Source organism: Bos indicus x Bos taurus, chromosome X (assembly GCF_003369695.1).
Source record: "Bos indicus x Bos taurus breed Angus x Brahman F1 hybrid chromosome X, Bos_hybrid_MaternalHap_v2.0, whole genome shotgun sequence".
NCBI classification, from domain to species: domain Eukaryota; kingdom Metazoa; phylum Chordata; class Mammalia; order Artiodactyla; family Bovidae; genus Bos; species Bos indicus x Bos taurus.
This window is the reverse complement of record NC_040105.1, coordinates 78,081,940-78,108,779: the sequence shown is the minus strand read 5'-3', so window position 1 is coordinate 78,108,779 and position 26,840 is coordinate 78,081,940. Positions and strand designations below refer to the sequence as shown.

General features: G+C 37.8%; 1 protein-coding gene across 3 annotated transcripts in view; it reads left to right on the top strand.

The window, feature by feature from the left end:
- The window catches only part of CHM (CHM, Rab escort protein 1), a 260,457-nt gene that overhangs the window by 93,619 nt on the left and 139,998 nt on the right, over positions 1–26,840 (top strand). For 2 of the 3 annotated variants that reach the window (XM_027533285.1, XM_027533287.1), the window contains exons 4-7: positions 1,053–1,177; positions 19,918–20,305; positions 22,154–22,270; positions 24,833–24,953. In XM_027533285.1, coding sequence (XP_027389086.1) covers positions 1,053–1,177; positions 19,918–20,305; positions 22,154–22,270; positions 24,833–24,953 — 751 coding nt within the window. Of the gene's footprint in view, positions 1–1,052; positions 1,178–19,917; positions 20,306–22,153; positions 22,271–24,832; positions 24,954–26,840 lie in introns of those variants that run through there. The other variant, XM_027533286.1, reaches the window with a different exon arrangement.

Below are 26,840 nucleotides of genomic sequence, written 5' to 3'. Positions count from 1 at the left end.
CTTTGTGACCCCATGGACTGTAGTCTTCCAGGCTCCTCTGTTCATGGGATTTCCCAGGCAAGAATACTGGAGAGGGTTGCCATTTCCTTCTCCAGGAGATCTTCCCAACCCAAGTGTTGAACCCAGGTCTTCTGCATTGCAGTCAGATTCTTTACCATCTGAGCCACCAGGGAAGCCCTAGATTCTTTACCATCTGAGCCACCAGGGAAGCCCTAGTAAGAGTTTATACACTTTATTATGCATTCTTATTTTTAGTGTATTTCTAAATATAAAATATTTAGTTTGATTATTATAAAGTCTTTAGTTATACTGGGGTGAGTACTTTTCAAAAATACTTTTACGTATAATCAAGATTTGACACAGCTACTGACCAACTTTCAAATATCTGAAATTAAGTAGAATGAAGTAATTTTGGGCCTGCTGTTTTGACAACAAAATTTTAAAACTATTTTGGTAACAAGTAATATTTGCATCAGGCTTCACAGTTAGTGCTAGTGATAAAGAACCTGCCTTTCTATGCAGGAGACATAAAAGACATGAGTTTGATCCCTGAGTTGGGAAGATCCCCTGGAGGAGGGCATTGCAACCCACTCTAGTATTCTTGCCTAGAGAATTCCATGGACAGAGTAGCCTGGAGGGCTACAGTTCTTAGTGTCACAAATAATCAGACACAACTGAAGTGACTTAGCCCACACAATATGTACATCAGATATGGTTGAGTCTTAGCAGATGGAAGGTTTGTTGTCCTAGTTCTTAAGCAGTGTCACAACAGCCACATCCAAATGAATGCATCAAAACGTCACATATCCTGATAGAAATTGGTAAACCAGAATGAGCTTTTGATAAGATAGATTTTTACACATTATTTTCCTTTCCTTCCTTTAAAGTTGCACACTATGCTGGAGTTGCTTCAATGATCCTGAAGTGATATCCTTTGAGTTTTGATGGGTTGGAAGGAAAGGCATGAATTTAGAAAGATATAAATTTTCTCAGAAAAGTAGAAGTTCAGATTACCCAATTTAATTAGAATTTCTCATCTGTATTTTGTTTAGGAAAACAGTGATATTGTGAATGAATGTCCAGCATGGCAAGAGAAGATCCATGAAAATGAAGAAGCTATTGCTCTTAGCAGGACAGACAAAACCATTCAACATGTGGAAGTGTTTTGTTATGCATGGTATGATAAGTATTTATTTACAATAAATGACATTAATGACTTCATATTCACATCTTTTCAGAAGAAGCCAACAGTAAGAATTTACATGGCATTGGTTGCTACAAGTCTCCTTGATATGCTTGCCTTCTAAAAAATATAAATTTCAGTTTTGTTATGTTTGTTCATTTGTATTATATTTTAGATTTCACTTGTAAGTGCTATACAGTATTTATCTTTCTCTGTCTGACTTAATTCACTTAGCATAATATCCTCTAGGTTCATCAGTGTCATTGTAATTAAACTTCAAAAACAAGCAAACTCACAGAAAAGAGAAAAAGAAATCATATTTGTGGTTACCAGTGACATTGTAGTAAGGGGTGGCAACGGGGTACAGGGAGGATTGGATGAAGACAATCAAAAGGTACAAACTTTCAGTTATAACTACTAGAGAGGTAATTTACAACATGATTAATATAATAAGCACTGCTTTGTATTATATATGAAAGTTTTGAGAGAGTAAATCCCAAGAATTCTCAACACAAGAAAAAATATTTTTTCTATTTATTTAATTTTGTATCTGTATGAGATGATGAATGTTCACTAAACTTATGTGATAGTCACTTCATGATGTATGTAGTAAATCAATCATCATGCTGTGTACCTTAAACTTATACAGTGATATATGTCAGTTATATTGCAGTAAAACTGGAAGAAAACACTAAAATGTAACTCTAAGTTTTCTTTGTTTAGATAATCTTACATTAATAATTTGTAATTTACCAAGCTCTTTAAATACATTTTCTTGTTTGATCCTTAAAACAGTCCTATGCTAGTATAGAGCAAATAGTGTTAGTTCAATTTTTTAGAGTCCTCAGTGATGCTCAAAGAGTTTAATTTCCTGAAGGTCATCTGGCTTGATAAATGTGAAATCCATATCTAAGCTAGTTAGTGGTGGCATGCATGCATACTCAGTCGTGTCTGACTCTTTTGCGACCCCACAGACTGTAGCCCACAAGGCTCCTCTGTTCATGAGATTTCCTAGGCAATAGTACTGGAGTGGGTTGCCATTTCCTTCTCTAGGGCATCTTCCCGACTCAGGGATTGAACCCACGTCTCCTGCATTGGTGGGCAGATTCTTTACCACTGAGCCACCAGGGAAGCCCTAAATAGCAGTGGAATCTTAGATTAAAACCCAGGGTTTTTTAATCCTAGTTCAATGTTTTTCTAACTCTTCTTAGATAATATTCAGTATAGCAAAATGCAAATTATAATTTTGAATTAAAAAAACAAATTCAGTGGTGATGACATTTTGGGGCATGTTTTTGTAAATCATGAGAGAATGGCGGAAGTAATGCTTTCAGTATCTCCTTCTAAGTGAAATAATTCATTGTTTTAAAACAATTAGAATAGTTTATTTTTTCAGATTACATGGTTAATGGGCTAAAAGGTAACCATCACGTAGTTCAGTGCAATTTTTGAAGTAGTGATAAAGTCAAGGGATTTAAAACATCAATGTCAAGCTCTATAATAGTAATTAAAACTTAAAATCCAAGTTACTAGAGATTTTTTAGAATGTGTACTGTCATCATACATAGCCTTGTTGTGGCACAGTGGTAAGTATGACCTGAGCCCTTTAAAAGTTGGGGTACTTGTCAGTTGATTTCTTAACCTATATTCATATCTGTCAGGTAACTAGCATTTTCTGCCATTAATACACAGTTAATTTTCTATGATTTTATGTAAAAGGACAGCCTTTGAAATGTCAGATACAGATTATAATTTGCATATGCTAAATGGCATTCAGTAAGAAAAGTATCACTCTGATAGTGTTCAGAGCCAGTGTAGACTGATTTAGAACAAAAGATGACCTCAGCTGTAAAGTCATATGCTTTAACAAAAGCAGGAATAAATATTTGATAACTTTATTGTGTGTCTATGAATACTACTTGACTAGAATATAGTGACAGTCATACTCAGGCCCTTTGAGAGGTACTTTTGCTGTTTCATGGCCTCTGATTTCTCTACTCTTCATGACAATTAGTGTTTATAATTTTTAATGACTGATATGATACATTTTGAATGCAGAGGAAATCATCTTGTTTTTGATTCCTGTTCTCTTCATTTTCACGTTTGGAACTTCCGAAAGTGATTAGTTTGTGAAAAAGTAGTTGTAGTTTCAGACAGTGAATTTTAAATAATTGTAACAAGGATTCAACACATATCGTTATTTGAAGAAGGAAATGGCAACCCACTCCAGTATTCTTGCCTGGAGAATCCTGTGGACAGAGGAGCCTGGAGGGCTGCTGTCCATAGGGTCGCACAGAGTAAGACACGGCTGAAGCGACTTAGCATGCATGCATTCATTGGAGGAAATAGCAACCCACTCCATTATTCTTGCCTGAAGAATCCCAGGGACAGGGGAGCCTGGTGGGCTGCTGTCTATGGGGTCACACAGAGTCAGACACGACTTAAGTGACTTAGCAGCAGCAGCAGCACATATCTTTATTAATCAAAATAGGAACAATTACCTTTCAACACATTTTTACCAATGAGAAATAAGTTTGTTTATTCCTATAGCATAAAAATTCATGCTTTGGGATTTGACAAACTCTTGGAAAGCATTTTCTACCTCCTGCTGGTTTTGGAAGCATTTTCCCTGCAAAAAGTTGTCAAGATGCTTGAAGACGTGGTAGTCGGTTGGCGAAAGGTCAGGTGAATATGGCGAATGAGGCAAAACTTTGTAGCCCAATTCATTCAGCTTGTGAAGCATTGGTTGTACGATGCCATGATCTTAGTATTTTGGATGTTGAGTTTTAAGCCAACTTTTTCACTCTCTTCTTTCACCTTCATCAAGAGGCTCTTTAGTTCCTTTTCACTAGTTCCTTTTCACTATCTGCCATAAGGGTGATATCTGCATATCTGAGGTGGTTGATATATCTCCTAACAGTCTTGATTCCAGCTTGTGATTCATCAAGCCTGGCATTTTGCATGATGTACTGTGCATAGAAGTTAAATAAACCAGTGACAATATAAAGCCTTGTAGAACTCCTTTCCCAATTTTGAATCAGTCATTTGTTCCAAGTCCGGTTCTAACTGTTGATTCTTGACCTCCATACAGGTTTCTCAAGAAGCAGGTAAGGTGGTCTGGTATTTTCCATAGTTTGTTGTGATCCATATAGTCAAAGGCTTTAGCATAGTCAATGAAGCAGAAATAGTTGTTTTTTCTGGAATTCTTTTGCTTTTTCTATAATCCTACATATATTCGCAATTTGAGAAGCCGTACCATTTTACATTCCCACTAGGCGTGTGTAAGTGACTGTTTTTCCATATCCTCACCATCATTTGGTGGTATAACTTCTTCAGTGTAGCCAGTGTTTATAGGTGTGTAGTAGTGATATCTCATTGCAGTTTTATTTTGCATTTCCCTGGTGCTTGATTTTCAATATCTTTTCATGTGCTTATTTGCCATCCATATATCTTTTTTGGTGAGATATCTGTTCATATCTTTTGCTTATTTTTTAATTGGGTGGGTTTTTTATTTCCTGTGGAGATTTAAGAGTTCTTTAGTTTGCAGATATTTCCCCCCCAATCTTTAGCTTGTCTTTCATCCTTTTTACACATGGTATTTTGTAGAACAAATGTTTTAAATTTTGATGAGGTCTGATTTACCAGTTTTTTCTTTTGACTCTTGGACTAGCTATAGAGCTAGGAGATTTTTTCTGTTAAAAAAAAAAAAGTTTCATAGATCTTATGTTTTATATGTTAAGCACACGATCCACTTTAAATTTTTGTTTATGGTATGAGGTTTAGATACGTGTTTGCTTTCCTTTATTGATATCCAGTTCCTTCAGTAGTATTTGATGAAAAGGCTGTTTTTCTTCCATTGAGTTACTTTTGCAACTTTGTCAAAATCAATTGGCTGTACTTGGATGGGTCTCTTTCTGGATTCTGTTTTCATTTCCATTGATTTCTGTCTGCCCGTACCAGTGTATCACACTGCCTTGATTACTGCAGCTGTAAGTTGGACTTAATATCTGTTAGAATGATTTCCCCAAACTTATTTTTCTTTATCAAGATTATTTTAGCTTTCTGTACTTTGTGCCTTTCTATATAAATGTTTTAATAAGCTTAACCATGTCTAGAAAATGTTGCTGGATTTGATAGGAATTGCATTAAAGTTACTGATCAACTTGGGGTGAATTGACATCTTTATTATTTTGAGTTTCCCAATCTGTTGACAAGTTATGCCTCTCCATTGAGGGAGGTCATCTTGATTTCTCTCTATAGGATTGTGTAATTTTCAACATACCAGTTCTGTACATCTGTTTTTATTGTGTACTTAAGTATTTAATTTGTTTTGGAGCAAGTACTATGGTAAGTGGTATTGCCTTTTTCATTTGGGTTTTCACATGTTCCTTTTTAGTATCTAGAAATACAATTAGTTTTTATGCATTCATCTTGTATCCTGAAATCTTGATCAACTTGCTTATTTTAGGAATTTTTCTGTAGATTCCTTGGGATTTTTCCAAAGACAGCTATGTTTTCTGCAAAGAGGAACAGTTTTATGTCTTCTTTTCCATTGGCTTTTTTTTTAAGAGTCTGTTTTCTATTGAGAATCATGTGTTTTCTGTCTGTAGCCATATACCACAAGTTAATTGTAATTTTCTACTTATCCTTAGGCTCACTTAATGAGCATTTTTTTTTCTCCGTAAAGGAAGTTATTATCACTTCTGAGTATCTTTTAGTTATATGCAAATGCTGGGCAATTATTTAGTTTCTGTTACTAATTATCTTGATCTTGTACACTACTCTCTCAGCGTATGCAAGTCAAATTCACAGTCTGATCAAATGTCAAAATATTGAAAATCTTATACTTAAATGGTCACTAACACAAAGAGATTATTGTAGTTAGCTACATGAAGCATATAGAGAGAAGTCAAACCTCAATCCCTGATATATTTCCTATGTAGAATATTGTTTTTAATATTTTGGTAAATTTTCAAAATACCATGTAAAGATAGCTTTGTAATGATACAAATGCTGAAGTGTTATGACTTCTCTTCCCATTTTAGACCAGATGAGTAGGCTTGTAGAGTTGACGTTTATTAGGCTAAAATTTGTGATTTGATTCTCTCATATGTTGCTTGACATTTCATCAAGGAAGAACATTGGCTGTCTCTTGGCTACAAACAGTATTATAGCTATAACCAGTAGCCTTTTGATTTTTAATCTTTGATTACAAGGAGGATAGGGCAAGGATGCAAGTAGATCAGTGTAAACTCATCACCACTTTTTGGAAAATACCTGTATTGATACATGGCAAGTCAGTAACACCATATTCTAATGTAAACATACTGGATAGCACATTGTTTTTCATTGTTGACTTTACTTATTTTCAGAAATAATTCTTAAGTGTTCAGTCTAAGAGTTTTCGTGATCTTTTGACTATGAAAGTTAGTACTTTTTCATTATTGCATAGTTGGGATTCCCTGGTGGCTCAATGGTAAAGAATCTGCCTGCCAATACAGGAGATGCCGGTTTGATCCCTGGGTTGGGAAGATCCTCTGAAGTAGGAAATGGCAACCCACTCCAGTATTCTTGCCAGGAAAATCTCGTGGAGAGAGGAGCCTGGCAGGCTACTGTCCATAGAGTCACCAAAGAGTTGAACATGACTTAGTGACTAAACAACAATAACAACAACATAAGCTGAATATTAAAATAAAATAGCATAAGTTCAATTCTCACAAATTCTGTAAAGAACTACCCAGATTGTTTTGCTTTATGAGTGCTTTGTTACCTTGGATGCTGCTAGTAATAAATGAGATAACCTGTAGTTTGGGCCAGAAATACTTCTGCTATACATAGATTATTTTTCTTTGAACAAATATTGTGATTATTACAGTTGACTTATGGAAGGGAAGAGTAAAAGGACTATAGCATTTATTGGATATTATCTTTTTGGCAACTGCTATAACTAGGTTCCTTACATAATTTATTTCATTCAATTTCACTTAATCTGTGCTACACCAGGGAGAGCCAGAGATAGGACAGGCAGGATTTCAACCCACATCTATCTAACTCAAAAGTTTGTGCTGTTTCCATTGTATCACAGTGTATTTCAGTCATCAGATAAATAAATATATGTGTGTGCATTAAGGGAACCATTAAACCAAATGTATATTTTCTTTGTGAAGACTAGCACGTACAGAAGTACATTTACTTATTTAACTTACTAGTATATCATTTAGTAGTGTAAAGTAGTTACATCTATAATGGGGAATTAAAGTGCCTAACTCCCAGTGTACAGAAGATGAGGGATAAATCCAGTATGCTTTAGTTGTTGTGATTGTAGTTAGTACCCCACAGGATATTTTTGTAGTTTATGTGAGAGAATAAAAACAACTACTATTTCTGGTTTTAAACATTCAACAGACTATGAAAAAGCACAATACATTAATTCACACATAATTCACAAAAACCCAAAGAGTTCTTAGATGAAAGATATTGTTGTTGTTCAGTCTCTCAGTTGTGTCCAACTCTTAGTGACCCCATGAACACCAGGCTTCCCTGTCCTTCACCTCCTCCTGGGGTTTGCTCAAGGTGAAAGATGGTTGCTTATTAATTGCATAATGTCATATAGTTTCTTTAGTGAGAAGAGATTTTATATTTCTAAAATATTGAGAAGAACTTGTGCTTTTTCTGCCCTGTTTTACTTTTGCATAATACTGAACATCGTTTCCCCTTTTCTGATATGATAATATTAAAGCAGGATGAAAACTTGCTTCTTAGACTTATAAACGAACCAACTCTTTCATGGATTGATACTAAAATAAAGACATTGTGCTTGTCATCTAAAATACTACTTATTAATTTATTTTAGATTCTAGAATTGTATAAATTTAGCATGAGCCTCTTTGACAAAAATGTAATAATACCAGTAAGAAGAAAGAAATACAAAATTTTAAAAACTCAAAAATGACTTGTAAGTTACAGGAATCTATGGTTTACCACTATGTAATAGCAAGTTTGTTTAAGGCTACAAGTGACACAGTGTCCAATTAAAAGTGGATTAAATGAATAAATGTATAGGTAGGTGGGATGGTAGGCTGGTAGGTGGGTTGGTTGGTTGTTACATAATTTGCTAATTGAGAATCTTAATCACATCAATCTTGGGGTAGCTGCCCAGCACTTTTCTTAGCTTTCCATCCAGAGTTACAAGATGATTGCCATGATTCAGAACAGGTTTTCACACAACAGAAACCTCTAAATGTGAAACAAGGGGGGGAGAGTTTTTTTTTTTTTTTCCTATAATGTGTGTGCTTTTTTTTTTTCTGTTATAATATTATACTGGGCAGTCTTTACCAAAGCCTCAAGTTCTCCTTTATCTCACTGGCTTAAACTAGATAACCTGCTCACTTTTAAATCAGTCACTAACAAAGGACAATAAAATTACCAAAGTTGGTTTTAATCAGCCATGATCCATCCCCTAGTTCTGGGTGCTTTCTGCCTAATATTGGATCAAAATTGCAACTCTTATGGTGCTGAGGAATAGGATATGGTTGTTAAAAAGACAGCCAGTAGTGTCTGCTCTGCTGCTGCTTCTGCTACTAAGTCGATTCAGTCATGTCTGACTCTGTGCGACCCCATAGACGGCAGCCCACCAGGCGCTCCCATCCCTGGGATTCTCTAAGCAAGAATACTGGAGTGGGTTGCCATTTCCTTCTCCAATGCATGAAAGTGAAAAGTCAAAGTGAAGTCGCTCAGTTGTCCAACTCTTAGTGACCCCATGGACTGCAGCCTACCAGGCTCCTCCATCCATGGGATTTTCCAGGTGAGAGTAATGTGTGTGTTAACATTTTAAGTTGTTTACAAATAAGGGAATAAATCTATCAGTATGTTATATTGCATCAATTTAAAATTGATTACAGTGGATTTTTTATATTCCTGGTTTTTGGAACAGCAACTTTTGAACAGTCTGATTTTTGTAAATCTTATTCATAATCATTAAACATTTATTTGCAGAAATTAACAGATGGGTAGCTGTGTAGCATATACTGTGCAAATCAAAAGTAAATGGCTTGGGATTTCCCTGACAGTCCAGTGGTTAAGATTCCATGCTTCCAATGAAAAAGGCAGATGTTGGATCCCTGTCAGGGAACTGAGATTCCACGTGCCATGTGACGTGGCCAAACAATTAAAACAATAAAAAGTGAATCGCCTTAGAATAAAGTGCGTATATCAAGGTAAAGAGTATAATTTCTGCAACAAGCTGTACTGTGAAGAGGAAAGGTGCAAATAACTGAAAAATAAATAGTGAACACCTGTGCTGAATATATTAACCGGTTGGTTGACAATTTTTCATTTGACTTATCTGAAAGTGTGACTGTTACAAGGCATTAATAAGGCATATTCAGTTTGAAGCATTCCCTTGTTGCTACCATTAATTGATAACAATACTAGATAATATCAGAATTTATACCCCTAAGACTCCCCTGACCTAGAGCCAGACATCCTGGAATGTGAAGTCAAGTGGGCCTTGGAAAGCATCACTATGAACAAAGCCAGCGGAGGTGATAGAATTCCAGTTGAGCTATTTCAAATCCTGAAAGATGATACTGTGAAAGTGCTGCACTCAATACGCCAGCAAATTTGGAAAACTCAGCAGTGGCCACAGGACTGGAAAAGGTCAGTTTTCATTCCAATCCCAAAGAAAGGCAATGCCAAAGAATGCTCAAACTACCGCACAATTGCACTCATCTCGCACGCTAGTAAAGTAATGCTCAAAATTCTCCAAATCAGGCTTCAGCAATATGTGAACCATGAACTTCCTGATGTTCAAGCTGGTTTTAGAAAAGGCAGAGGAACCAGAGATCAAATTGCCAACATCCGCTGGATCATGGAAAAAGCAAGAGAGTTCCAGAAAAACATCTATTTCTGCTTTATTGACTATGCCAAAGCCTTTGACTGTGTGGATCCCAAAAAACTATGGAAAATTCTGAAAGAGATGGGAATACCAGACCACCTGATCTGCCTCTTGAGAAATGTGTATGCAGGTCAGGAGGCAACAGTTAGAACTGGACATGGAACAACAGACTGGTTCCAAATAGGAAAAGGAGTACGTCAAGGCTGAATATTGTCACCCTGCTTATTTAACTTCTATGCAGAGTACATCATGAGAAACGCTGGGCTGGAAGACACAGAAGCTGGAATGAAGATTGCCATGAGAAATATCAATAACCTCAGATATGCAGATGACACCACCCTTATGGTAGAAAGTGAAGAGGAACTCAAAAGCCTCTTGATGAAAGTAAAATTGGAGAGTGAAAAAGTTGGCTTAAAGCTCAACAATGAGAAAACGAAGATCATGGCATCTGGTCCCATCACTTCATGGGAAATAGATGGGGAAACAGTGGAAACAGTGTCAGACTTTGTTTTTTTGGGCTCCAAAATCACTGCACATGGTGACTGCAGCCATGAAATTAAAAGACGCTTACTCCTTGGAAGGAAAGTTATGACCAACCTAGACAGCATATTGAAAAGCAGAGACATTACTTTTCCAACAAAGGTTCGTCTGGTCAAGGCTATGGTTTTTCCTGTGGTCATGTATGGATGTGAGAGTTGGACTGTGAAGAAGACTGAGCGCCAAAGAATTGATGCCTTTGAACTGTGGTGTTGGAGAAGACTCTTGAGAGTCCCTTGGACTGCAAGAGATCCAACCAGTCCATTCTGAAGGAGATCAGCCCTGGCATTTCTTTGGAAGGATTGATGCTAACGCTGAAACTCCAGTACTTTGGCCACCTCATGCGAAGAGTTGACTCATTTGAAAAGACTGATGCTGGGAGGGATTGGGGGCAGGAGGAGAAGTGGATGGCAGAGGATGAGATGGCTGGATGGTGTCACTGACTCGATGGACGTGAATCTGGGTGAATTTCGGTAGTTCGTGATGGACACGGAGGCCTGGCCTGCTGCAGTTCATGCGGTTGCAAAGAGTCAGACACGACTGAAGAACTGAACTGAAGACTCCCCTAAATTCAGATTCTGCCTAATGCATTAATCTAAGCACTTATTCAGAGTTGAAATTAGGTAAAACTATCTCAAAAATATTGTTATACTGTATTGTAAATGTCCCTTGAAATTCAAATTATCAATATAAATGACACTGGATTTCATTTGTCAATTTTTTTCATATTGAAAATTTTTATAAGAACTAATGGTAAAAAAAAAAAAAAAAAAGAACTAATGGTGCATATTTTTTGCATTTATATGTTAAAATCAGTAGTGTTTAGGAACTCAAAAAATTGTTTTGTGAATTTATAATCCACATTTATGTACAACTGGCAATTGTGTTTTTATACTTTTTCGATACTTTAAAGTTAATAAAATTAAGTTATTGTTTAGGAGTGTTCTTCAAAAGGTTGAATTATTTCATTTTTAATTTTTTTAATTTGAGAATAATTACAGTATTGTGGTTTTTGTCATACATTCACATGAATCAGCCATGAATGTACAAGTGTCTCCCTTCCTGAACCCCCCTCCCACCTCCCTCCCAATCCCATCCCTCAGCATTGTCCCACTGTACTGGATTTGAATGTTCTGTTTCATGCATAGAACTTGGACTGTTGATATGTTTCACATATGGTAATATACATGTTTCAATGCTATTCTCTCAAATCATCCCACCCTCACGTTCTCCCACAGATCCAAAAGTTTGTTCTTTATATCTGTGTCTCTTTTGCTATCTTGCATATAGGCTCATCATTACCATCTTTCTAAATTCCATATATATGCGTTAATATACTGTATTGGTGTTTTTCTTTCTGACTTACTTCACTCTGTATAATAGGCTCCAGTTTCATCCACCTCTTTAGAACTGAGTCAAATGTATTCTTTTTAATAGCTGAGTAATATTCCATTGTGTATATGTACCACAGCTTTCTTATCCATTCATCTGCTGATGGACATTTAGGTTGCTTCCAAGTCCTGGCTATTGTAAACAGTGTTGCAGTGAACATTGGGGTACAGGTGTCTCTTTCACTTCTGGTTTCCTCGGTGTGTATGCCCTCCCTCACTGGAATTGCTGGATTGCATGGCAGTTCTATTTCCAGTTTTTTAAGAATCTCCACACTGTTCTCCATAGTGGCTGTACTAGTTTGCATTCCCACCAACAGTGTAAGAGGGTTCCTTTTTCTCTGCACCCTCTCCGGTGTTTATTGTTTCCAGACATTTTGATAGCAGCCATTCTGACCAGTGTGAGATGGTACCTAATTGTGGTTTTGATTTGCATTTCTCTGGTAATGAGTGATGTTGAGCATCTTTTCATATGTTTGTTAACTATCCGTATGTCTTTGGAGAAATGTATGTTTAGTTCTTTGGCCCACTTTTTGATGGGTCGTTTATTTTTCTGGAATTGAGCTGCAGGAGCTGCTTGTATATTTTTGAGATTAATTCTTTGTTAGATGCTTCGTTTGCTATTATTTTCTCCCATTCTGAAGGCTGTCTTTTCATCTTGCTTAGAGTTTCCTTCGTTGTGCATAAGCTTTTAATTAGGTCCCATTTGTTTATTTTTGTTTTTGTTTCCAATATTCTGGGAGGTGGGTCATAGAGGATCCTCCTGTGATTTATGTTGGAGAGTGTTTTGCCTATGTTTTCCTCTAGGAGTTTTATAGTTTCTGGTCTTATGTTTAGATCTTTAATCCATTTTGATTTTTATTTTGTGTATGGTGTTAGAAAGTGTTCTAGTTTGATTCTTTTACAGGTCTTTGACCAGTTTTCCCAGCACCACTTGTTAAAGAGATTGTCTTTTCTCTGTTGTATATTCTTACCTCCTTTATCAAAGATAAAGTGTCCATATGTGCCTGAATTTGTCTCTGGCTTTGTATTATTTTCCATTTATCTATATTTCTGTCTTTGTGCCAATACCATACTGTCTTGATGACTGTAGCTTTGTAGTATAGTGTGAAGTCAGGCAGCTTGATGTTGGGGCATTTGACATTGTCCCAGAGGTTTCTGGGGTTGTCCTCATTTCTTTTCATTATTTTTTCTGTTTTCTTCTCTACTTCATTTATTTCCACCATTCTTCCGCCTCACTTATCTTCTCTTCTCCCTAGTTATTCTACTGTTGGTTCCCTCCAGAGTGCTTTTGATCTCAGTTCTTGCATTATTCATTATTGATTGACTCTTTTTTATTTCTTCTAGGTCCTTGTTAAACATTTCTTGCATCTTCTCAATCCTTGTCTCTAGTCTATTTATCTGTAACTCCATTTTGTTTTCAATATTTTGAATCATCTTAACTGTCATTATTCTGGATTCTTTTTCAGATAGACTCTCTATTTCTTCCTCTTTTGTTTGTTTTTGTGGGCATTTATCATGTTCCTTTACCTGCTGAATATTTCTCTGCCTTTTCACTTCGTTTAGATTCCTGTGTTTGGGGTGGCCTTTCTGTATGCTGGAAGTTTGTGGTTCCTCTTTATTGTGGAGTTTGCTTCCTGTGGGTGGTGTTGGATGAGTGGCTTGTCAAGGTTTCCTGGTTAGGGAAGCTTGTGTCTGTGTTCTGGTGGGTGGAGCTGGATCTTTTCTCTCTGGAGTGCAATGAAGTATCTAGTAGTGAGTTTTGGGGTGTCTATGGGTTTGGCATGTCTTCGGGCAGCCTATACTTTAATGCTCAGTGCTATGTTCCTGTGTTGCTGGAGAATTAGCCTCATATGTCTTGCTGTGGAACTTGTTGGGTCTTGGATGGAGCTTGGTTTCAGTGTAGGCATGGAAGCTTTTGGATGAGCTCTTGTCTATTAATTTTCCCTGGAATCAGGAGTTTGTGTTCTTGAGTTTAGATTTAAGCCTCCTGCCTCTTGTTTTCAGTCTTATTCTTACAGTAGAATCAAGACTTCTCCATCCATACAAGACAGATGATGAAACATCTAGGTTAATGGTGAAAAAATTCTCCACAGTGAGGGACATCCACAGAGGTTCACAGAGTTACATGGAGAAGAGAAGAGGGAGGAGGGAGATAGAGGTGACCAGGAGGAGAAGAGGGGAAGTCAAAAGGAGAGAGAACAATCAATCCAGTAATCACACCCCTAAGTGAAAGTGGATACTGAAGATTAGATCCTTAAAGGTACAAAATTGATAACAAATACCAAATACAAATATTAAAAAATCTAGAGTAGATGTTAGACTCTCAAAAATATAATATTAAAAGTACAAAACAAAATCAATCACAAAAATAATAAAAAATATATATATGAAATTTGTTTTAAAAATAGGGTCTTTTTTTGCAAGGTAATAGTAGGTTATAAAAATGAAAATTAAAGGAGGAATAAATTACTTGTTTCAGCTTGTACTTGTTCTCAACGTCTATAGGCCTCTTCCAAATCTTAGTTAATGTTAACTACAAGGTTTTAATCTGTTGCACTTGTCACTTCCAGAGCTTTTCCCTGTTCTTTTTTTATTTTGGCTTCCTCTGTTTGCAAGTCACTTCAGTGACTAATTTATGCCCTGATACGAGGGGGTGAAGGTGGTCATTTATTTAGGTTCACTCGTTCAGTTGTGTTTTGGGGAGGGAGGAATACAATATTTGCAAACAAATATTGCTGGTGTGTGTGGCGAGTGTGCTCGCAGTGTATGGACCACACTGGGTTTGCCCCAGCTCACAGCAGCCTGTGCTTTCGTGTCTACACAGCTCAGGCTCCAGGTTCTCTGCAGAGTACTGTCTAAAACAGACCCTGTGTTTCATGCACTTCACATGTCTAAGTTGCTCAGGTACAGATTCTCGAGTACGCTGCAAGGGCACAGACTCAGTTTGGCTTGCGTTTTGTGCCCTTCCCAGGTTCAAGCAGCTCAGGGGATCATGTGCTTGGCGAGCACACTGTCCCAGGTGGACTGTGCATCTTAATCACCTCCCCTGTCCTGGCTGCTCAGTTTCCCAGGTTTGCCGTGAGAGCACTGTCTCAGGTGTGCTGTGTGTCTCCTCTAGGGAGCTGATCTCAAGCTGTGACCCTCCTGGCAGATGTCAACCATCCAGTATCCCAGGAAGATGTGGTTAGCACCTGGGAGCCTGCTCACAGTTTGGTGGAGGATGCAGGTCTCTGGGGCGGAGATTGCCCCTTGCCTTCAGGCTCTGGCTGTGGCATGCCTGCCTCTCTGCCTCCTGCAGGGGGAGGGGCCTGTACACAGCGGGCTAGCTCTCCTTTGGTATTCACTCAATCCTTTGTTCTGTGAGTCTTTTGGGGAAAGTTGTCTCTCTCTCTCTCTCTTTTTTTTTTTTCTTTCTGGCTGTCCCACAGTTTGGGTTGCTTTCTGACCTTAGCTCCCTCAGATTGTCCTCAGGGCATTGGTTGCCTGTTCCTAAACATACAGCCTGGTCCTTACCCGAAACATGCAGCCTGCGCCTCCCTGTCCAAACCCTGCTCACTGGTGGCAGACATGAATATCTGGGCTGCTTGTCCACTGGCAGTTGTGGTTAGGTGCGTATTTTGTGTGTGTGTATGTTTTCCTCCCAGTTATGTTGCCCTCTGAGATTCCAAAACTCCCCACACACCTGCTGGTGAGAGGGTTTCCTGGTGTTTGGAAACTTCTCCTCGTTCATGACTCCCTCCCCGTGGTGGGTCTCCATCGCTAACATTTTGTCTCTCTTTTTGTCTTTTATATTTTTCCTTATCTCCTTTTGAAGAGAATAGACTGCCTTTTTGGGTGCCTGGTGTCCTCTGCCAACATTCAGAAGTTGTTTTGTGGAAGTGGCTCAGCATTCAAATGATCTTTTGATGAATTTGTGAGGGAGAAAGTGGTCTCTCTGTACCATTCCTCTCCCATCTTAGGCGAAACCAAGGTTGAATTATTTTAAGAAAACTTTTTTTTAACCAAAGTATAAAGTTTTTAATTTGAGGGAAGCTAAGTCTTTTTGATGAATAGAAGTTTGCATGATGAGAAATTAAGTGGAGTTTGGAGAGTTTTCTAGTGTCTTTATAACTTCTAGTTAGGTATTAAATTCAGTGTTGGCAGAACTCTAAAAAAACTGTAGTTGTTGATGAAAAGTAAGGATGGTATTGTGTTTCTCTTGCATATGTTTTCCATAGTGTTAGGTATTTCACCAGATTATGATGTTCAGAATAGTAAAACTTAATAGCTTATGGATATGGAACATATTTACAAAGAATAACTCCTTTTCTTAAACTTATACCCTTAATTAAGTATTTGGACTTCTGTTTTCCAGATTGTCCAGTACTGGTTAATGCATTTCATTCACTCTAGAAAGCTCCCTTTCTGAGAATATAATTGAGAGCCACTAACCAGATCAAGGACTTCCCTGGAGGCTCAGACTGTAAAGCATCTGTCTACAATGTGGGAGACCCGGGTTCAATCCCTGGGTCGGGAAGATCCCCTGGAGAAGGAAATGGCAATCCACTCCAGTACTATTGCCTGGAAAATCCCATGGACAGAGGAGCTTGGTAGACTACAGTTCACGGGGTCTCAAAGAGTCGGACACGACTGAGTGACTTCACTTCACTAACCAGATCAATTGGTGTGCTCAATTTCCATGTTGTCATCATCATTCTGTCTTATCTGTAAAGTATAATTAACTATCCTATCATTTCGTAGTTTAATGTTTAGGCATACAACGTTTTGCTGAAAATTGTCACCTCATGCAACACACTTTGGTTTCCTGGTTTTCAAAATAATGAAAGTGAATACAAAGCATGAACAATCTGTAGAAAATATACAAATCCCATTTCGTATCATCACTCTTCATTTTTAATGTTGCTTAATGGCATTTGTGCTATTACTTGGTTTTGTGGCCAGAGCTTTCAACATGTGATGTCAGAAAAACCTAAGGACACATGTTTTGAATTGCCTGTTGGCCTGTGGGAAATTTAACAGTATCTTATATTTTATTAATATCTTATGTTTGATTAACCTTTTAGCACTCATGGGCCTTCCCTTGTGGCTCAGCTGGTAAAGAGTCCACCTACAAGGCAGGAGACCTGGGTTCAGTCCCTGGGTTCAGAAGATCCCCTGGAGAAGGGAAAGGCTACCCACTGCAGTATTCTGGCCTAGAGAATTCCATGGACTATCGAGTCCATGGGGTCACAAGGAGTCGGACACAACTGAGTGACATACACTTTCACTTTAGTGCTCATGGAAAATACTCTTCATATATGTTAGGACATTTATCTTACAATAGTCTCATGAAAGTTAAGGTAAATGAATGATCTTCCATTTCATAGATGGGGAATCTCAGGGATTAAATGACTTGCCTGATATCTACTAAGTAATGCATCCAGAACTACAACTTTACCCACTACAGTTTCCTAAATCTGAAAATCTTAACATTAATGATATCATCCTTTTTTCATTATATTTGATTGAAATTACTAGATTATAACAATAAGTAGCATGATATTTTCTTTTTTTTTTTTAATTATTTATTTATTTATTTTACTTTACAATACTGTATTGGTTTTGCCATACATTGACATGAATCAGCCATGGGTGTACATGTGTTCCCCATCCTGAATCCCCCTCCCACCTGCCTCCCCATCACATCCCTCTGGGTCATAACAGTGCACCAGCCCCGAGCATCCTGTATCATGCACTGAACCTGGACTGGCGATCTGTTTCACATATGATAATATACATGTTTCAATGCTATTCTGCCAAATCATCCCACCCTCGTCCTCTCCTACAGAGTCCAAAACACTGTTCTATACATCTGTGTTTCTTTTGCTGTCTCACATATAGGGTTATTGTTACCATTCTCATCCTCTGTCGTCCCCTTCTCCTCCTGCCTTCAGTCTTTCCCAGCATAAGGTCGTTCCCACTGTGTCAGTTCTCCACATCAGATGGTGAAAGTATTGGAGCTTCAGCCTCAGCATCAGTCTTTCCAATGAATATTCAGGACTGATTTCCTTTAGGATTGACAAGTTTGATCTCCTTACAGTGCAAGGGACTCTCAAGACTTTTCCAACACCACAGTTCAAAAGCATCAATTCTTTGGCATTGAACCTTCTTTGTGGCCCAACTCTCACATCCATACATGACTACTGGAGAAACCATAGCTTTGACTAGATGGACCTTTGTTGGCAAAGGAATGACTCTGCTTTTTAATATGCTGTCTAGGTTGGTCATAGCTCTTCTTCCAAGGAGCAAGTGTCTTAATTTCATGGCTGAAGTCACCATTTGCAGTGATTTTTGAGCACAAAAAAATAAAGTCTCTCACTGTTTCCACTGTTTCCCCATCTATTTGCCATGAAGTGATGGGACCAGATGCCATGATTTTCGTTTTTTAAATGTTGAGTTTAAGCCAGCTTTTTTACTCTCCTCTTTCACTTTGATCAAGAGACTGTTTAGTTCCTCTTCACTTTCTGCCATAAGGATGGTGTCATCTGCATACTGGAGATTATTGATATTTCTCCATGCAATCTTGAAGAAACAGTTAGCATGAGCCTAATTATGGAGACTTTGAGTTGACAAATTAGGATTTAAGAGATGCCATGTTGGAAAGTAGGTGAGATGAGACAAAAGTTAGTAAATAAAAAAGGTGATTTTGTTTAGAGACTGATAGAGGAAGGTTTTATAGGGGTAGAGTTGAGATTTGATTTAAGAACTGCTGTTATGTCTCAAGCAATCAATTAGCAGATGGTTATTTCCCACAGCCTATCATGTACGAGGCAATTTTAGTGTTGAATAGTGGCACAACTCAATGAAAATGTAGGTTCTGTAGAGGATAAAATACATCATGGAGAGATAATTGTGCACACTGAACAGGAACTTTTTGTGTCAGTCAAGGCAATAATGGACTGAGAATGTGAACTCTAGTAGTAATATTGAAAGTGAGGCTTCCAGTAAAGTAATAGACATTAATATTGAAAATAGCAAGAATCAATTCAGAAAGATCCTGTTAGGTACCACATTGTGACATATCAACATACACTTTTATAGCAGTTTTTTTTTTAGCTTTGTCACACTGCAGATAATGGTAATAATCTTTAATACTTGCTATTGAGGATTTATGTGCCAGGCACTGTACCAGGTTCTTCACTTGTGTTACCTCATTTAGTCTTCAAAACAACCTGGTGAGGTAGTTGGTATTATCTCTACGTTATAGACAGATAATTTGCATCAGAGAGGATTAAAAAACTTGTCTACATTCACAGAGTTATCTAGTCATTGAGTCTGGGTTTGAACCTCAATCTATTTATTCTGAAGGATGAGCTTGTAAGCACTGTGTTGATTTATTTCTAAAGTGCAATTCCCCTGTCTGCCTTAACTTCTTAAAAAATACATATGTGATTAATATATACATGCATACTGTATGGCACTCAGTATTCTGTAATATGGGGAAAATATCTGAAGAAATGAATATATGTATATGTATAACTGAATCACTTTATTGTACACCTGAAGTTGACACAATATTGTAAATCAACGATACCCCAAGATAAACAGAAGTAAATTATAAAAAATAAGAATCTGCTTTTCAGATACACACACACACACACACACACACACACATGACATGCCTGCTAAACCCTGAAATCTTTATGTATATTTTTTCAGATATTAATTATGTTTCATATTGTGTCAAAACCTAAACAGATGAATGTTTAATGTGCATGTCACATAAAGCAAGACATCCACTGAATTTGATAAAATAAATGAGGTAAAGAAATAAAACTTGCCATTAAAAGTTAAAATGATATAAAAAATATACCTACGTACAATTATCACTTTGATTATTGGTGTGGATTATTATTGTAATTTCTCATCAGTCAGGATTTGCATGAAGATGTCGAAGAAGCTGGTGCACTACAGAAAAATCACGCTTCTGTGACATCTGTGAACTGCACCGAAGCTGCAGATTCTGCCTGCCTGCCTGTAGAAGATGAGTCATTAAGAACTACAAGCTGTGAAATACCGGCAGAACAAACTCCAAGCAGTGATCCAGAGAGAGCCCTAGAAGTAAATGATGTTCAAGTGACAGGGGAAAAAGAAAACTGTTGTGATGATAACACTTGTGTGCCCTCAACTGCAGAAAAGGAAACAAGTGAAAATGTACCTGTGGCCGAAGACACAGCAGAACAGCCAAAGAAAAATCGGATTACTTACTCTCAAATCATTAAAGAAGGCAGGAGGTTTAATATCGATTTGGTATCAAAGGTAAGTAACAGTTTTACCCATCTTATCATGAAACAGTACTAATTTCTAATTGATTAAATATAGCATCTGAGTCCTTAAACCCAATTTTCATTATTTTATTCTTTGAAATGTAGAGCATTTATTTTATAAAGAGATAGTATCTGAAATTTATAGTTCTATTAAAATATCCTTTAAACCTAGGTTAAAAACACAAGAATGCTCAGTACTGTATCGCACGGTTACTTCTGTATTGGAGCATGTACTCCACCCAAATATTCTCCCATTACATGGACACTATTCTATCAAGAAAACATGTCTAATGAATCTAATTATGGGTCCAGGTTATTATAGTCAATCTATTAAATAAACTTCTTTTTAGCCCTTACTTAGTAACTATTTTGGCATCTGTATAATGATGAACATTTTGAATAAACAGATGCATTTGAAAAATCATTGGTTCAGATGTGAGGGCTTTGGAAGATAATTTAATAGTAATTAAGGCAGGGAGGTTGGGAAGGATGCTATTGTCTTCGGTTTTTTGTTTTTTTATTCCCATTCTTACCTCTAATGTTAGGTCAACATGAATTCAGAGGTGGTCCCCAAGTCTTTGGAGCATGCAGTGTTGCACTGGATTTATAGGAAGCAAGACAAATTTAGTGCAAAAGACTAGAAAACACTAGTAGAAGGCAATGGCACCCCACTCCAGTACTCTTGCCTGGAAAATCCCATGGGAGGAGGAGCCTGGTAGGCTGCAGTCCATGGAGTTGCGAAGAGTCTGACACGACTGAGCGACTTCCCTTTCACTTTTCACTTTCATGCATTGGAGAAGGAATAGCCACCCACTCCAGTGTTCTTGCCTGGAGAATCCCAGGGATGGTGGAGCCTGGTTGGCTGCCGTCAATGGGGTCACACAGAGTCAGGCACGACTGAAGCGACTTAGCAGCAGTAAGATAAAATAATGGCCGTAAAACGTTATAATATAGGGCTGGGTGAAAGTAGAGAGACCAAATACCATAAGTTGAGGGCAAATGATGAGAAATTGGAAAGAAGTTGGAGAGGGTTGTGAATAACATGTGACTAGGATTTTTTATTTAATGTGCTGTCTTGAAGTTCCAAGTTATAAAGAGAGGAAGTAATGCTCCTCACATTTTGCTCATCTAATCATATATCCTTATCCTGCTGATTGAACTCTTTGAACCTGATGCTTGAAAATATATCTTTTTACTATTCATTGTTTCTCTCTGTGCCTGATTCTGCCTTGGTCTGAGTTGGCTACTGTCTTGGTCCTTCTTCATACTTCTGAACTATCTGTTCCACCTAATTTGATCCTGGCATGCTTTGAAATTTACCATTCTTTCCATGTTACCTTGGCAATTAGTTTATGGGTGAAGTTTAATCATAGCCCACCCATAGTCTTCTTGTCCTCATGAGAAGGAAAGAATTTTTTTTAAAAAGAACACTGAAGTAGTCCAGTAAGAAATAGGTTTTGTACTGAAAATTTCATTTTGAATTAGTTACTTGGATTTTAGAAATTAATACTGTATGTATGCTGGCTGATACTTTATATATGAAACATATTAATATGTATGGATATTCACACTAACTAGGACAAACAGGTGTAACAGCCCTGTATCAGTTTGGGTCAGTTGTGAAAAAATGTTAGATTCCAGAATTATTTGGATTTTTAAATTTCAGATAATCAGTTGTGAACCTGTAATAAATTGTGTTATGTATTATAATATTATTAGGTATAATAGGTTTTACAAATAATTTAAATTATAACAAAATTATATATCTTTATTCTGTTTTTATCAATTTTTCCACTATTTCACCTTTTGTTTCATTCTCTGAAATATTTTCTGTGTACAGCTATTGTATTCTCGAGGATTGCTGATTGATCTTCTAATCAAATCTAATGTTAGTCGATATGCAGAGTTCAAAAATATTACCAGGATTCTTGCATTTCGAGAAGGAAGAGTGAAACAGGTACTGTGCTTAGCGAGGATGGTAACTGAGTATGAATTTAAATTGCTATGTTGTGTTTGGGAAACTAGTAGTGAAAATATTAGTTGGTTAGTAGTGTCTGACTCTTGGCGACCTCTTGGAGCTTACCTGCCAGGCTCCTCTGTCCATGGGATTCTCCAGTCAAGAATACTGGAGTGAGTAGCCATTACCTTCTCTGGAGGATGCTCCCAACTCAGGGATCAAACCTGGGTCCTCCCGCATTGCAGATGGGTTCTTTACCATCTGAGCCATCAAGGAAGCCCCAGTTTGTTTGGGAAGGATAAGCAAATAAGATTGTTATTTTCGGGTAAAGCAGCAAGCTTAAATGCAGAGTTCCAAAGAATACCAAGGAGAGATAAGAAAGCCTTCCTCAGTGATCAATGCAAGGAAAAGGAGGAAAAGAATAGAATGGGAAAGACTAGAGATCATTTCAAGAAAATTAGAGACACCAAGAGAACATTTCATATAAAAATGGGCTCAATAAAGGAGAGAAATGGTATGGACGTAACAGAAGCAGAAGATATTAAGAAGAGTTGGCAAGAATACACAGAAGAACTGTACAAAAAAGATCTTCATGAACCAGATAATCACGATGGTGTTATCACTCACCTAGAGCTAGACATCCTAGAATGTGAAGTCAAGTGGACCTTAGGAAGCATCTCTATGAGCAAAGCTAGTGGAGGTGATGGAATTCCAGTTGAGCTATTTCAAATCCTGGAAGATGATGCTATGAAAGGGCTGCACTCAATATGCCAGCAAATTTGGAAAACTCAGCAGTGGCCACAGGACTGGAAAAGGTCAGTTTTCATTCCAGTTCCAAAGAAAGGCAATCCCAAAGAATGCACAAACACACACTTGCACTCATCTCACACACTAGTAAAGTAATGCTTAAAATTCTCCAAGCCAGGCTTTAGCAACATGTGAGCCGTGAACTTTAAGATGTCCAGGCTGGTTTTAGAAAAGGCAGAGGAATCAGAGATCAAATTGCCAACATCTGCTGGATCATCAAAAAAGCAAGAGAGCTCCAGAAAAACATCTATTTCTAGTTTATTGACTATGCCAAAGCCTTTGATTGTGTGGATCCCAATAAACTGTGGAACATTCTTCAAGAGATGGGAATACCAGACCACCTGACCTGCCTCTTGAGAAACCTATATGCAGGTCAGGAAGCAACAGTTAGAACTGGATATGGAACAACAGCCTGGTTCCAAATAGGAAAAGGAGTACCTCAGGGCTGTATATTGTTACCCTGCTTATTTAACTTATATGCAGAGTACAGAATGCAGAGTATATCATGAGAAACGCTGACCTAGAGGAAGCACAAGCTGAAATCAAGGTTGCCGGGAGAAATATCAATAACCTCAGATATGCAGATGACACCACCCTTATGGCAGAAAGTGAAGAAGAACGAAAGAGCCTCTTGATGAAAGTGCAAGATGAGAGTGAAAATGTTGGCTTAAAGCTCAACATTCAGAAAACTAAGATCATGGCATCCGGTTCCATCATTCCATGGCAAATAGATGGGGAAACAGTGGCTGACTTTATTTTCTTGGGCTCCAAAATCATTGCAGATGGTGATTGCAGCCATGAAATTAAGATGCTTCCTCCTTGGAAGGAAAGCTATGACCAACCTAGACAGCATATGGAAAAGCAGAGACATTGCTTTGTCAACAAAGGTCTATCTAGTCAAGGCTATGGTTTTTCCAGTGGTCATGTATGGATGTGAGAGTTGGACTATAAAGAAAGCTCAGTGCCCAAGAATTGATACTTTTGAACTGTGGTGTTGGAGAAGACTCTTGAGAGTCCCTTGGACTGCAAGGAGATCCAACCAGTCCATCCTAAAGGAGATCAGTCCTGTATGTTCATTGAAAGGACTGATGCTGATGGTGAAAGTCCAGTACTTTGGCCACCTGATGCGAAGAGCTGACTCATTTGAAAAGACCCTGATGCTGGGAAAGATTGAGGGCAGGAGGAGAAGGGAACGACAGAGGATGAGATAGTTGGATGGTATCACCGACTCGATGGACATGGGTTTGGGTGGACTCTGGGAGTTCGTGATTGACAGGGAGTCCTGGTGTGTTGTGGCTCATTGGGTCGCAAAGAGTCGGATTCGTCTTAGCAATTGAACTGAACTGAACTGATTATTTTTAACAAATGTAAATAGTAAGAGATTGCCAATTAAAATGTCTAATGTTAATTTTCTCATGGTTTATTCTGTAGCTTGATGCTCATGTTGAGAAAGTGTTAATTTCAGACAACATTGCTAGATTTGAGCTGTCATTTCTTCCCAGTTAGGGGTGACATGCTGGTGGCCTTTTAATAGCACAGGGAGCAACCTGGAAGAATTAAGTATGGGAAGTCACAAGTTAATTAACTCTGAAGTCAACAGAGATGCCAGTAGAACTGGTGGAAGTTTACATGAAACAGCCTGACTAGAAAGGAAATAATAATCTTGATATACTTAAAAGGGAAAAAAAAAATGTCATTTGGAATACTTGTATCAGTAGGAAGCAGTTTCTTAACTTTAAAATCATATATATTTAGGTTCCTTGCTCCAGAGCAGATGTCTTTAATAGCAAACAACTTACTATGGTAGAAAAGCGAATGCTAATGAAGTTTCTCACATTTTGTATGGAGTATGAGGAACATCCTGATGAATATAAAGGTATTGTTTTTCATTAAATTTGTGTTGTCACATTTTTTGAGATTCGAATTATTTTCATATGCTTTCTCTGATTTAGTGAGCCACTTGCTATGGCTTTAAAATATTGTTATTTTGCATGATCCACTAGATTAGCCTCTAGCAACAAGTACCTATTTAAATTAATTAAAATTAAAATTTAGCTACAGTATGCACACATTCAAGTGTTCACTGGCCACCCATGGCTAGTGGCTCCTATGGGTACTATGCAACTATGGGACATTTTCATCATAATAGCAGTTTATGATAGATGTTAGTTTTTATTCTTGCTAATTAAAGATTGTTATCAACTGATTCTTCATAGATAATATTCCTTTTTCATTACCCAGTTTTTTTAATCATTTTTAAAAATAGAAGTTCTCTAAGCCAGGCTTCAGCAGTATGTGAACCGTGAGCTTCCAAATGTTCAAGCTAGTTTTAGAAAAGGCAGAGTAACCAGAGATCAAATTGCCAACATCTGCTGGATCATCAAAAAAGCAAGAGAGTTCCAGAAAAGCATCTATTTCTGCTTTATTGACTATGCCATAGCCTTTGACTGTGTGGATCACAATAAACTGTGAAAATTTCTGAAAGAGATGGGAATACCAGACCACCTGACCTGCCTCTTGAGAAACCTATATGCAGGTCAGGAAGCAACAGTTAGAACTGGACATGGAACAACAGACTGGTTCCAAATAGGAAAAGGAGTATGTCAAGGCTGTATAGTGTCACCCTGCTTATTTAACTTATATGCAGAGTATATCATGAGAAACGCTAGGCTGGAAGAAGCACAAGCTGGAATGAAGATTGCTGGGAGAAATATCAATAACCTCAGATATGCAGATGACACCACCCTTATGGCAGAAAGTGAAGAGGAACTAAAAAGCCTCTTGATGAAAGTGCAAGAGGAGAGTGAAAAAATTGGGCTAAAGCTCAACATTCAGGAAATGAAGATCATGGCATCTGGTCCCATCACTTCATGGGAAATACATGGGCAAACAGTGTTAGACTTTATTTTTTGGGGCTCCAAAATCAATGCAGATGGTGATTGCAGCCATGAAATTAAAAGATGCTTACTCCTTGGAAGGAAAGTTATGACTAACCTAGGTAGCATATTCAAAAGCAGAGACATTACTTTCCCAACCAAGGTCCATCTAGTCAAGGCTATGGTTTTTCCAGTAGTCAAGGATGGATGTGAGAGTTGGACTGAAGAAAGCTGAGCACTGAAGAATTGATGCTTTTGAACTGTGGTGTTGGAGAAGACTCTTGAGAGTCCCTTGGACTGCAAGGAGATCCAACCAATCCATTCTGAAGGAGATCATCCCTGGGTATTCTTTGAAAGGAATGATGCTAAATCTGAAACTCCAGTACTTTGGCCACCTCATGTGAAGAGTTGACTCATTGAAAAAGACCTTGATTTGGGGAGGGATTGGGAGCAGAAGGAGAAGGGGACGCCAGAGGATGAGATGGATGGATGCATCACTGACTCGACTGACGTGAATTTGGGTGAACTCCGGGAGTTGGTGATGGACAGGGAGGCCTGGCGTGCTGCAATTCATGGTGTCGCAAAGAGTCGGACACGACTGAGCAACTGAACTGAACTGAAAAAATAACAGTATAGTTAATTTACAATGTTGTGTTAGTTTCATGTGTACAGCAAAGTGATTCAGGTTTTTATACACACACACACGCACACACACACATATATACTTTTTCAGATTTTTTTCCATTTTTGATTATTGAAAGGTATTGCATATATTTCCATGTGTTATACAGTATATCCTTGTTGTTTATCTATTTTACATGTAGTGGTACATATATGTTACTCTCTCTTACCCTCATCTATTATCTGTCTCTCTTACCCTCATCTAT